Source organism: Gymnodraco acuticeps, unplaced genomic scaffold (assembly GCF_902827175.1).
Source record: "Gymnodraco acuticeps unplaced genomic scaffold, fGymAcu1.1, whole genome shotgun sequence".
Lineage (NCBI taxonomy): Eukaryota > Metazoa > Chordata > Actinopteri > Perciformes > Bathydraconidae > Gymnodraco > Gymnodraco acuticeps.
Window position 1 is genome coordinate 4,885,558 of NW_022990042.1, and position 14,326 is coordinate 4,899,883.

General features: G+C 41.6%; 2 protein-coding genes across 2 annotated transcripts; one reads left to right on the forward strand and one right to left on the reverse strand.

Annotated features, from left to right (window-relative positions):
* The first annotated feature begins 200 nt into the window (after positions 1 to 200).
* Positions 201 to 11,969, forward strand: tada1 (transcriptional adaptor 1). Its single transcript, XM_034215386.1, has 8 exons — positions 201 to 329; positions 1,249 to 1,340; positions 1,438 to 1,503; positions 2,723 to 2,817; positions 2,986 to 3,198; positions 7,514 to 7,665; positions 7,783 to 7,939; positions 10,018 to 11,969. The coding sequence occupies exons 1-8, from the start codon at positions 247 to 249 to the stop codon at positions 10,168 to 10,170; spliced, it is 1,011 nt and encodes a 336-aa protein (XP_034071277.1). The 5' UTR covers positions 201 to 246; the 3' UTR covers positions 10,171 to 11,969.
* Positions 11,970 to 12,296: 327 nt separating this feature from the next.
* On the reverse strand, positions 12,297 to 14,326 carry LOC117545557 (transcription factor AP-1-like). The gene has a single exon (XM_034215387.1). It carries the CDS (start codon positions 13,953 to 13,955, stop codon positions 13,005 to 13,007), a length of 951 nt encoding a protein of 316 aa, XP_034071278.1. The 5' UTR covers positions 13,956 to 14,326; the 3' UTR covers positions 12,297 to 13,004.

Sequence of the window (14,326 nt, forward strand, 5' to 3'; positions counted from 1 at the left end):
GTAAAATAATATGGAAATATTGTTCGAAATTTATTATTTAGCATTCTTTACCAATTACAGAATATCAGAGGAAAATTAATATCGTGAATCTATTGATTATTCTATCCACTATTATCCGCAATTTGGTAAATAAATGAACTTGTTTAAGTCCTGTTCTTCAAAAAATGACCTGCTTCAATAAAGTTTGGAGATAAAAAAAAAGGGCAGCCGCTGTCGCCGCCTGATGACGTCAATGTAGACCTGTTTATGGACGCCATGGCAGCTCATGCTAGCGAGCTCGAGATTGCAAAGAAGAATTTAACTGATGCAATTGGCGATAATGTCAAGCAGTGAGTAAACCGTTATATCTGCGTGTTTTTCTGTATTTGGTGTTTGTTTTTGTATCTTTTCCTTCTTGCTTTGCTACTGAAATCTGAAGTAATTTGCCATTAACGCTAGCTAATAGCTATGTGGAAACTAGCAGCTTGCTGGTGTTTGCAGCTTGACTGCTAAGCAACAGTTATCATTAAGCCACTAGTATTATTATACAGTATTTAATATGTGCTCTCAGGAGGAAGAAATGCAAATAACTAAAGTTGTAGGTTTGTATGAATACTGCTTGTGTATCATGAAAAAAAAAATGTAATGCATTATTATTATTATTATTAATTAGCATCAATTCAACTTTGTAGATTTCTCCTAAATACACCACAAGTGGGCATTAGATAATGCCTCGTTTGCATTTAAACAAAACATTTAATAAAATATTGTAGCACAAAACATTCCTCAATGTGATGAACTGGGGAAGTGTCATGGTATAATTCATTAGATACATATTTTAACGTTTTTCACCTGTAGTGCCTTGGAAAATGTAAGATATTTTTTTGTAATGCCATTATTTTTCTTTTAATGCCTGTTGACGGTATTTTTCTGAGATATATCCAAATTCCTTCTGTAAAATACATTTGAATCTAATATATCAAACAAAATTAATCTGGCTTTATCAAATGTTTAGATTTTCTTTTCTGAAAATGTACGCAAATGATCACATAAGTTGATTCAAACAGCATTTCAGAAAACGTGTAATAATAATACAAAACAATTGTCTTTAGAATTAAATTAGGGTATTTAATAGTGATTTGTATTTTTTATTTACTCTGTTCTGACATAAAAAAATGTTATGAAATTAAAGGAATACTGTAAATTAACCTTAGCTATTAGAGTAAGATGTTTTTATTGATGTTGTCTTTTTGTTGCCTCTCCTCGCAGTTACTGGGCGAACCTGAAGCTTTGGTTCAAACAAAAGATCAGCAAAGAGGAGTTTGATATTGAGGCACGTCGTCTGCTGGCTCAGGAGAATGGTTAGTAAGCGCAAAAAAATATTTATGGCCTATATTTTGAATATATAAAAGTTTAAGCTATCTGAATTGCTTACATTGTATTTTCCTTCCTCTGCAGTCCATATTCACAACGATTTTCTCCTGGCCATCCTCACACGCTGCCAGATCATCGTCTCCACACCTGGTACGTTTTTCATTTTTTCATATATTTTGATTCAGATTTTGCATTGTATTACAAATCAGTACAAACACTCACTCAGCCCTTACCCCCAAACCCACATACACATCTGCAACAGAGACGGTGATGTAAGCGGTAATTAACACAATTAATTTAAAAAAAGGATAAAAGAGAAATCTAAAAAATAGATATGAAAATATAATTGTAATCATTGGTGCCCAGTAACAGTAGTAGCAATTGTAATTTATATATTTAAAAAAAATGTGTAAGTCCATGAGGCACAGAGATAGGTTTCTCAAGTATTTTACAGTATCAATTCGAGTGCGACATGGACACAAGACTAAATGAGTAATTCATGAGATGATCTAAGGATATGGATATATGACAGATATAAAGGAGAGATACAACCAAATGAATACAGTAAATGACCAAGTAGATTTAAGATCAAATCAAATCAAACAATAACAAAATTGCAAATTGCCTGGACCACGTGGTGACCACACATACCCGGGTCTACGGCAGCAAGGCCGGGTATAACTCTGAAACTGCACAAGAGTTCTGATTATATTACATGTCGATGATTTTTTTTTTTTTTTACTTTTACTAACACAATGTTTTGTACATTAACTAGCCAAGTTTATGTTTTACATTTACTTCAATACCTTCGGTACTGCATTATCGTACACTTTCAGATGATAAAAAGTGGTTAAGTTAATTTGTTTAGTGATGGAATAGCAAAGTGTGTGAAATAGCATTTGATGAAAGACATGTTTTGCCCACCCACTGCAAATAAGCACATTGTTGGGTGTTAAAAGTATATATGTTGCAAATGTATTATCTTTTCAATTTACACACGGCATCTATTGCACGTCTGTCCGTCCTGGGAGAGGGATCCCTCCTCTGTTGCTCTCCCTGAGGTTTCTCCCATTTTTCCCTTTAAACTGTGGGTTTTCTCTGGAAGTTTTTCCTTGTACGATGTGAGGGTCTAAGGACAGAGGGTGTCGTATTGTCATACTGATATTTTGTACAAACTGTAAAGTCCACTGAGACAAATGTAACATTTGTGATATTGGGCTATATAAATAAACATTGATTGATTGATTGATTGATATACAAGCCTGTTAAGGGATATCGATGTTGTCTAAATGTGTCTTAAGGGAACCATTGTTCTAGATGTAATCTGCTGTTTCTTTTTGCTTCTTTTGTTCCTTTTAATGTCCACTAGAGGGCGCAGGGCCGTTACAGTGGCAAGGTGGCTCTGCTTCAAAGCCTGGGAAACCAAAAGGAAAGAAGAAATGTTCCTCCAGACAGAAATTTGATGTAAGTACTTATTGTCAGATGGTGATAAGTAAACAGCAGCTCTGTCAAATGTATTTCAAGTAACTGCTTAAATAATGTTTATTTTATACACTAGTGGCATTTCATCAATCAGTAGGTGCATTCCTATTGTATCATTTTGATCTCTGTGTCTCTTGATTGCGCCCTCAGCATCGCTTTCAGCCTCAGAACCCCCTGAGCGCCGCCCAGCCGTTCAGCCCCCGCGAGGTGGGGGGTGAGGAGGAGGAGCTGCGCCTCAGTGCCCACACCCTGCTGCTGCCCACGCGGGGCCAGCTGGAGGCCCGCATGATGGTGACGGCCTTCGAGCTGGGCCTGGACAACATCACAGAAGACGCCGTCAGCAGCATGACCCACGCTGTCGAGGTTTGTATCAACTGTCTGCTCCTGTGAAGGGTGCAATGTGTAAGATATGACCAGAAGCACTATGCTTGAACTCAGCCAGGGTGTTGATCCCAGGAGACTGACCTCCACACTGGATCCGCAATGTGTAGCAGAGAAACATAACAGGCACTTAATACCCAAAATAGTAAAAGCGTGGAGAATTAGAGAATTAGTTTCATTATTTTCCAGTTACTTCGTCTCGAAATCACTGATTTTTGGTTAGATTCCTGAAACAAGGTATGTAGTAAATACAAGCTTAAGAGATTATCACATTTTGATCTACGTCAGTAAATCCCCCACTCCTGAATCTAGAAGATTCTATGAATCATAAAAATAGCAGTTGCTAACAAGTGACTAAATGACACTACTAAACGTCATTACGCTTAACATAAGCCAACTTTAGCTTAGCAATGGTGACGCACAGCTATTTGCATTAGTTTCTTAATAGTCAGCGTCAGCTTTTTACTTATTGCTATTGTATTTACGCTTCAACTATTATAAAAGTGGTGTTAATATCTCGAGACTAACCTTCCTGCAAAAAATATATATAAATATACACGTGTCCGCCACAGATCCTTATTTTGCAATGCTAACTTCTGTGTCGGTCTAGACCAGGGGTGCCCAACCTTTTTTGAACCGAGAGCTACTTTTAAAGTTGCCAGTCTGCCGAGATCTACCAGTCCAAATAGAGAGGCGTAGCCATTACTGACAGCCTACTACCAGGTAAATACACACTTCTACTTGTATAAAACTGACCTTTGTACGATTAATACTTCATAAAATACTGCAGATCCTTTATCTTACCTCTTTCTAATCTACACACAAGTATTTAACTGAAGTTACACAACAGTGTTGTTGATACGGAGTTGGAGTTTATTCACACGTCACTACAGTGGGTAATGTTTTCAAGAAACATTGAACAGTGCTGCCACATATGACACAGGAAAAAAGAAAAGACTCTGAACCCTTTCTTTGCCATTATATAAAAATAGTGTTGCTACAAAAGTATAAATTAGGCTTACTAATAAGACAACTCAGATCTGAAGCTACACAGGAATCTGCTTCCAAAGTGCAATAAAAAAGACACAATTAATGGAATCAAACCCTTTTTTGTTGCATTTTAGTAGAGTATAAAAATAAATGCCTTTTAAAATAGGATGCAAGCAACACTAGCTTCTTAACCTGAATTGATAATAGACTATAATCAATTTAAGTTTGCATTCTTATACCATTTTGTACAATAATTATAATGAATAAGTTAAAACAAACTCAAACTTACTGCTGATTAATAACGGTATCTAACTTGAGTTTTTATTATATCAAAAACCTGTTGAAATGCTACTGTTATTTTTACTGTCCCCAAAAAGCGCGTCGCAGCCTCCAGGAAAGCTTATTTCACAACTTCGCCGTCTTTGAAAGACTTCATGTGTTTCGCAAGAACGTGACTGACACGATAAGATGCTATGGTAGCAGCCTTGCTCTTGTTGTTGGGCCTGGTGAAAATGGACTGCTGTGCATTTAACTGTCCTTTCAGGCCCCTCCCCTTTTGGAGCGTAGGGCAGAATTAGGAGGGAATTCCGTCTCGTAGCGCTTGTGCACTGTTTTGAAATGCCGCTCCTAAATGACCCTTCTTCGATAAAGCCACGCTCGCATTGCAGATGAGACAGATGGACTTTGAATTGGAATAGATACAAAAATAATCATCCTCCCACTCGGAGTGAAAATTATATATTTTGGGCTTTTTTGCTTCTGCCATAATTGCGGTCTTGTGTGTGTGCGGACTGTCACTCCTGTTGACACCATAGGGTTGACACGGACAACGTCAGCGAACTCGTGCACTGCCCACCAGCCATGCCCCCGACACATGGGTTCACGCCGGCCAATCACAAAGCTTTGATGCGTTCAAGTGCATTATTCTGGCACAGGAAGATTATGTTACAGGACATTAACGATAAAACCGAATATTGTTGTTCTATTTTTAGACACATCTCGCGATCGACTGGGAATCTCCCCGCGATCGACCGGTCGATCGCGATCGACTGGTTGGGCACCCCTGATCTAGGTCATGACTGCACCAATCTAAGAAGCACGTTTCCATATTTCACTTTAACCTCTGAGTTGATCTCTCAAACAAGTTTCTACTTTACGTGTATTGAAAAGGTTAATGTCACAACTCCCGGTTCTTGAAATTCATTCAAATGTAGTTGTATCTATCCTCAAGTAATTTGTAAGCAAATGTCTTTCATTTCAGAAAAACCTCATGGAACTCTACTTGTCATTGGCATCCTGTAATAAACATCCCTGCAGATTAGGGTGGTCCTTAAAATTGAATGTCGGAAAGTCTAAGCTCCAACCCCCAGAATTCATTCTATTAGTCAAGAAAACTCTCCTGGTTTCAATTTTAAGGACCACCCTACGTGAGGCTAAACTTCAAGGTTGATGAGGGAGGGGTAAATGTTGTTGGAATTAGAATAAAATTCCCTAGGAGAGTTTTCTTGACTATCATAACAAATTCCGGTGGTTGGAGCTTAAAATAAATGAATTCGAAAATGTACATGGCACTAAGGACCACCCTACTGCAGATGCTTCAAATAGATGGAGGCATATACAGTGGGGCAAAAAAGTATTTAGTCAGCCACCAATTGTGCAAGTTCTCCCACTTAAAAAGATGAGAGGCCTGTAATTTTCATCCTAGGTACACTTCAACTATGAGAGACAGAATGGGGGGAAAGAATCCAGGAAATCACATTGTAGGATTTTTAATGAATTAATTGGTAAATTCCTCGGTAAAATAAGTATTTGGTCACCTACAAATAAACAAGATTTCTGGCTCTCACAGACCTGTAACTTCTTCTTTAAGAGCCTCCTCTGTCCTCCACTCGTTAACTGTATCAATGTTACCTGTTTGAACTTGTTATCAGTATAAAAGACACCTGTCCACAACCTCAAACAGTCACACTCCAAACTCCACTATGGCCAAGACCAAAGAGCTGTCAAAGGACACCAGAAACACAATTGTAGACCTGCACCAGGCTGGGAAGACTGAATCTGCAATAGGTAAGCAGCTTGGTGTGAAGAAATCAACTGTGGGAGCAATTATTAGAAAATGGAAGACATACAAGACCACTGATAATCTCCCTCGATCTGGGGCTCCACGCATGATCTCACCCCGTGGGGTCAAAATGATCACAAGAACGGTGAGCAAAAATCCCAGAACCACACGGGGGGACCTAGTCAATGACCTGCAGAGAGTTGGGACCAAAGTAACAAAGGCTACCATCAGTAACACACTACGCCGCCAGGGACTCAAATCCTGCAGTGCCAGACGTGTCCCCCTGCTTAAGCCAGTACATGTCCAGGCCCGTCTGAAGTTTGCTAGAGAGCATTTAGATGATCCAGAAGAGGATTGGGAGAATGTCATATGGTCAGATGAAACCAAAATAGAACTTTTTGGTAAAAACTCAACTAGACGTGTTTGGAGGAGAAAGAATGCTGAGTTGCATCCAAAGAACACCATACCTACTGTGAAACATGGGGGTGGAAACATCATGCTTTGGGGCTGTTTTTCTGCAAAGGGACCAGGACGACTGATCCGTGTAAAGGAAAGAATGAATGGGGCCATGTATCGTGAGATTTTGAGTGACAACCTCCTTCCATCAGCAAGGGCATTGAAGATGAAACGTGGCTGGGTCTTTCAGCATGACAATGATCCCAAACACACCGCCCGGGCAACGAATGAGTGGCTTCGTAAGAAGCATTTCAAGGTCCTGGAGTGGCCTAGCCAGTCTCCAGATCTCAACCCCATAGAAAATCTTTGGAGGGAGTTGAAAGTCCGTATTGCACAGCGACAGCCCCAAAACATCACTGCTCTAGAGGAGATCTGCATGGAGGAATGGGCCAAAATACCAGCAACAGTGTGTGAAAACCTTGTGAAGACTTACAGAAAACGTTTGACCTCTGTCATTGCCAACAAAGGGTATATAACAAAGTATTGAGATGAACTTTTGTTATTGACCAAATACTTATTTTCCACCATCATTTGCAAATAAATTCTTTAAAAATCAGACAATGTGATTTTCTGGATTTTTTTATTTTTATTTTTTTCATTTCTCATTCTGTCTCTCATAGTTGAAGTGTACCTAGGATGAAAATTACAGGCCTCTCATCTTTTTAAGTGGGAGAACTTGCACAATTGGTGGCTGACTAAATACTTGTTTGCCCCACTGTATATGTATTGACACCTCTGTTAACCCAGGAGATTTAGCAAAGCTTGACTTTCTGCTCTGATGTATTTCAGCACCACTTGAAAGACGTCCTGACTGCTGTCATCACCCGGAGGAAGGCGTACAGGCTACGAGACGGACGCTTCCCCTACGCCTTCGGGAGTGATGTCACGCCGCAGCCATATTTAAAGAACAGCCTCGCTGCTTACCACAGCGTCACTGAATGGTAGGGACCACTGTGTACGCTCTCGCTAGCTGATAAGCAATGTGCAGGTTTAATACAAGAGTTAGAAATAATACTGCTCACATTGTCAGTCCATATTGATTTCTTTTTTTTCTCCAGTCCCCCCCCAAGTGCTTCCCTCCCTGCTGGCCCGCCCCCTCAGGTGTCACCTGATGATGCAGAGCAACAAGCTGTGCACTTATTGGCTTGTTCTGCTGACAATTTCCCCGCGCCCCTCCCTCCAATCAACATGTTTGATCTCCTCGAGGCTTTACAGGTAAGAGACACAGGGGATGTCAGGATACCAGATATTTAGTTGTCAATAGCGATAACGGTGACATTTTCTTGAGATTCACAATACCAATTTGTTACCACGTTAAAAAAAAGTGATGATTCCTATGTATTTCTTTATAATGGTTTGCATAGTGGTTCTACTTAGGAAGTTAAACAGGTCATAATCCCTCCCTAAAATATTTGTTGTGTTGCTGTGAAAATAATGTCTGTATTCTCAACCCAACACTACATTTTACAGAAGGACATTTCACAGTTCATTATATTGTTGTTAGGATTTATCTCTGCCCAAAAGTCAATTTGACTGAGTAGAGCTTTAATGCAGCATATTTTAACTTCCTGGATCCTCCAACTTGGAGTTGGTGTTCGCATTATTAGAGGAAAAACCTTGTCTCGTCTATTTTTTCAGAACTTCACATTGTTCTTAGGGGGAATTATTTTCAGCAGACATTATGATGATAATTAAATGTGTCTGATTAAACTGAATTGAGACACTGGCCCAATTCCAAACCACACCACACCCTACCCACTCCACTCTCTCTGCCGCGCTCTCGTCTCTTCTTCTGTTTTTCTCTCCCTGTATCGCTCACTCGTCTCTTCTTCTGTTTTTCTCTCCCTGTATCGCTCACTCGTCTCTTCTTCTGTGTTTCTCTCCCTGTATCACTCACTCGTCTCTTCTTCTGTGTTTCTCTCCCTGTATCACTCACTCGTCCCTGTCGGCGGCGGTTAAAATAGAATCGCCCCGTCAAAATTGAAATCCGCTATTAATGTACTAATTATAGGTCCGGGTCCGTATAGGTCTGGATCCGGACCGCGGTCCGCCTGTTGCTGACCTCTGGTGTAGGGTGTAGGGTGTAGGGGAGAGGGGGTGGTTTGGAATTGGGCCACTGTCCGTCTCCAGGCCTCACAATTCCTGTGGAAGTGGTACTGAGGTGTCAAATCTTCTTGTGACATTCCTGTAAGGGACATATGCTAATGTAGGATACTGGTCCTAGCATCTGTATCAGATTTAGCACTTAGTATTGAAACAACCAAAAGGAAACTTATCAAAGCATTGTTGATATTCAAATGAGCATATAACCTATGGCCATAGCTCCATTATTAGTAAGCTCAAATTAGTAATTGCTCATTTTAAATGCTTTTAAAATAACCTTTTATTATCAACCTCCTACTATAAATATTTGTTATCAGACTAAACCTTCATGTCAGGTTATAGTCCACCGTGTGTGAATGATGTCAGAGGAAGGCGGGACTACCCGTGATTGCTTCAATGCAGGCCTGACTCATCTCGAACAAGCCTTCAGATTGTAGAGGAGGGGGCGGGGAGGAGAGGAAGGGTTGGTTGAGGACAGAACAGCCAATTGCTAAATGTAATTGCAATAACATGGTTTCAACCAGTAGAGGGCAGTTGCTTTACATATTTATGTAGAATTCTTTATATTAAAATGTAGACCTGAATACTTCAACAACACTACTAAATACCAATATACATAGTTTTAAAAATAGGTATGTGCTTTGGTTTTGAGAGATTATGGGTGTTTCTCCATGTCGAGGAGGCTTGCTTGGTAGCACATGTACCTCCGAGTCAGATGCTTCAGAAGCGAGGCAAGAAGCCTTCCTAGCCTCGGAAAACGAAGAATTGTGGAACAGGCTAACAGGTGTGCAGGTGTGCAGGTGTGCGTCATATGCGTGGCCCGCCTTAAATGGAGCGCGATCTCTGCCAAAGATTTGGAAGTTGGTCCGTGCGCAAAGCATTGTGGGGATTTTAAGACCGCGGAGTCCACACATGTGCAGCCTCGGTACATTTCCAGTACGCCGGCCTCGATAGAATTCCAAGTATCCTGGACATTGGAACAGTCCTTCGGCGGGACTCGATGACGTAGTATCCTTGAAATAGTGGCTCTGGAGCAGCTTTCCTCGACATTGAGAAACACCCTATGAAAGATTTTCATTGGTCATTGGACATGCGCAGACACTGCTATGATCGCTGATTTTTCTGGCATGCCCAAGTGACCATCAGGTGTGTATGCTTAAATGTCCTCCTGAAACTCTTTTCTGATGCAGGTTCACCACAGTGTGATGCCCTCCCACACCATGTACGCCCTGAACATGGAGCGCATCCTGTCGCGGCTCTGGCACCCGAGCCACGAGGAACTAGAGCAGGACCACGTCCACCGGCAGCGCCTCGCCGCCAAGGAGGGCCTGCTGGTCTGCTGAGAGCCTCTGACAGGACTGTGTGAACTGTGGGTGTCATCAGGAACCTAACACATTGAATCCCATCATTGAAATGGATGGGAAACATTGTGTCATTTTTTTTGTACAATACCTGCAAAATCACATCCCTGTTGCACAAAGGGATGAAGAGCGATTCGAGCAAGATGAAACAAAACCTGTTGGACAGTGGACACAGATTTGGTCTGGCAAATTATTTTTCCTTTGTTCTTCCAGCCATATTGGCAGTTAACCATCATTTGAAACGGTTTTATAGTGAGAAACTGATTCTGTGGAAAATGTAGGGTCTTCCATCGGCTACAAGCAGTGTTAATGACTTGGAGCACCACAACGTAGGCCTGTCGCGATAAATACTTTGTTGGATGATATATTTTCCCGGAAATAATTCCAAAAAATGATATAACTGAATAATTCATGCCACTGATATAATAATATTATGCTTCCGAAAGCCAAAAACAATTTAAGTATATTCAGGCATCAGAAGGTGAACAAATATATAAATATTATGAATAAATGAAAGGATAAAATAGACCTAATGAGCAATGTCTGCGTTATTAAAAACAAACGTGCATGTAAACAATACCGGCAATATCAAAGCATTAGCAAAAATGATCAAACTAATGTCAGAATATCTTACGACACGCCCATAACGGTTATATTATTGAGGTCTTAAACATATATTGTTTGTCTAATATGATGTCGACGATAACATAATTATCATGACAGGCCTACAACTACCGTTAGAATATGTCCTTTCAAACAAAGAACACTCAAGCTTTGTGTACATTAGGTAAAAACATTCAAATATATATATCACCCTGTACATTACACGCAGCTGTTTTCACTTGTTTTGGCTGATTAGGCCTCATCTCATGTTAAAGCGGGAGACAGCGCTTTGATGAGAGTAAGGTGAGGTCCCCTGACTCGATGCACCAATTGGAACGATGCAAATTTCAATTGTTCCGCCTTAACAGGTATGTCAATCAAGCGCTGTCAGCACAGGATTATTGGAGAGGTCTAATCAAGACATAAGTGAAAACACCTGGGTAAGTTCATTGTTGGTGTGTGGGGCTCTTAAAGGGGAATACTGCATAGATTTACATTTCCGATTCTTTTTTTTTTCTAAAGCCAAGGAAAATGGTATTAATATTCATCAACATGATCTACTTTCTCAAAGCCAGAAGGGTAAATCTCAAGCCTGGTGATGTCATCAAGGATACATTCTAGTCACTCCATAGGAAATGAATAGGAGACTGGTTTTCTGGACCCATTCAATGTTTATTTTATTTTATTTAAAAAATAGTTTAATTCTATCGTACTGTTCTCAGTTGTGAAACAGAAAATGTCCCCTGGGTGCTCCTAATGTGTCGTCTATAACATATTCCACAATTCATTTTCCATGGAGCATGTTTACTAATATGTGTTGACTCTTAGATCAGAAGAATAACTGGTATGAATTTTGTAAAGTTCCTCTTTAAAATGCCCCTTTTTGTCATAACACTCGCCCCTCATGAATACACCTTCTTTTTTTAAATGTCTTTAAAGTATTCCTAGAGTATTTACTGGTGTCTGGTTTAAAGGTCTGTGTGCATCCATCAGTGTTGGTCCACAATGTGTATGCAGATTAAGCTACATTTATTTTGTTATTTCAGTGCATTGCCATGTTAGTGGGCAGCATCTAGTTCAGGTTGTATACATTTGTACATTTTTCTTTTCTACTAAAACCTTATTTTGTAACTCAACTACAGTGCAGAAAATAAATAAATCTCATTTTTGTACAAGCAGTTTATAAATTGAGTATTCCTTGCGTAAAAAACGTATTGTGTTCCTCGTAATACTACTAGAGCTTGTAAACAATTGTGCTTATGCTTAGGGTCCTCGGCAGCTGTAGTGGTAGGACGGTGAGTCACCCGTCCCAGTGCGCATTGTGAAGTCCTCTTGCCATATATGGCCTCCTGCTGCTCACTTCCGACACCTCACCGTCCAATCAGCGGCCGAGTAGCTTCACCAGCCATTACACAGTGCACTGGTGACTCAATATCCCGTCCGCCCCAGTTCCTTCAATAACAAACACCTCTTGTAAATGCATTAACACACTATTGAAGAGTAAATTATTCAGATAACACACATCACGCGTGTCCAACATTTTATTTCGTCCTATTTACATTTCTGAAGTGCTCAAAAGACAGCGTACAAATATTATTACAAAGTGTTATTTCGGGTCTAACATTAGTTACACCTATATCACAAAGTTGTATGAACATAAAGGTTAAGAAAGTAAGGCAGTTTTTCAGTTGACGCTACACACACCTATAAGAGTCCTTGCGGAAAGGTGTGGGACATGTTTTTGTTAGTGTTACTCTGTACATAATGTAGAGTCGCTGGTGGGATGCTCAGTGCTTGACTCGATAAGCTGCTACTTGACAGGCGACAGTTCGTTCACATTGTCCATCTGCAGTTTGAACGAAAAACAGCCTCTGGGTGTCTGTGCATGGGACTTAAAACATTTAAAATGAGCTTAAAGTATTGCCACGTTACCTTGGCTTGACTGAATACAAATATCATGTAGTTTTGAGTGAAAAAATAAAAAAAGACAGAAATATCTAACAAGTCACATCAGAGTATAAGCTCTGTCCGTATTTGCTCTGTAGTAATTCATGATCGCACTGACCATTCACAAAAATTGTCAGTCTGTATAGTCTGCAGAAACTTAGTGGATTCAGCCTGAGTGGAAAATGTGTTGGAGAAATGAGCTGAGGCCACTCTAAGCTGCATTTGGTCCCCAAGAAATGTCCCTTGGACCTTTTCCCCTTGGCAGTCTAGTACGCTTGGAGCTGCTGCGTCAGAATAAGCTGGCAGCCGCTGTTGACGTGGTCCATGACCTTTTGCTTGAGCAGAGCCAGCTCGTCCCGGAGCACGTTAGCAGAGGAAACCAACTCCGTGTTTTGGTTCTTCAGGTTTTTCACCCTGTCCTCCAGCCGGGAGATTCTCTCCAGCTTCCTTTTCCGGCACTTGGACGCGGCCACCCTGTTCCTCATGCGCTTCCTCTCCGCTTTGATGCGCTCCTGGTTCTCCATGTTGATGGGGGAGAGCGGCGGGGTGTCGCCGGACATCTCGGGCACCGTCTGCGGCTCCTCTTTGAGTGCGGAGAGCCGCGCCGCCGCCCGGTGGTGGTGGTCCATGTGGTTGTGGGATGGGTAACTTAAAGGGGGGTGCCTCTCGCTGGAAGCAGGTGCAGACGCAGTGCCCACAGCCCGGCCGAAAGCCCCTAAGTTTGTGTACTCTGGTGGGTCGCTGCGCACCGTGCAGCTGTAGGGAACCCCGCCGCTCTCGGACGCAGCAGAGCCGGACACCATGCTGTTATTAGCACCGGTCTGAGCGTCAGGGTGTCCGGCGGGGGGCTGCTGGTGGTAGTGGAGCTCAGCCAGTGCTCTCACAAACCCCTCCGCGAACCCCTCCTGCTCGTCAGTGATGTTCTTGGAACATACGAACTGAGTCGGGGTGGGAGTAGTGAGCCCGGTGCAAGACTGTATGATCAGTCTCTCCAGTTCAGGCGAGGCCAGCTTCAGTAAACCCACGTCCGGGGACGTCAGGATGTCCAGGGCCTTGGCGCTCAGCTGGGGCTTGAAGTTTTTCGGGTCGTTCAGGTTTAGCGTCATGGTCTGTTTCAGGGTTTTGGGGTTGAAGCCATACACCGTGGGCCCGTCATGGTGGGAGCTGGAGGCATTCACTGCTTCGTCGTAGAACGTCGCTTCCATTTTCCTTGACATAAAGTTTCTAAATGTAAACAACTGAAGGGAGGTCTATTCTCCTTTTTAAATAACAGTCGACTGTTCACATGTGTCCTGTGACTCCCCTATCTCTCGAATGTCTTGTGATAGTGTCCGCCTATTGTTGAAGTTCAACTCACTTTGACAACTTCGTGTCCTGAGAAAACTTTCCTCTCGTGAGCCGCGCGCTCAACGACAAAAAGGGTTGTTCCCCCGCTCGAGCCTTCCGTGTTTTCACACCTGAAAATATCCGCTTTGATTGTTTCTCCTTCCCAATAAGCACAAACGGTCCTGAATAGGGATAATACTTTCTATCACTTCCAACGTGGAGACGAACTTTATCCACCTCTAAGCTGCAGCTCTACTGAAAA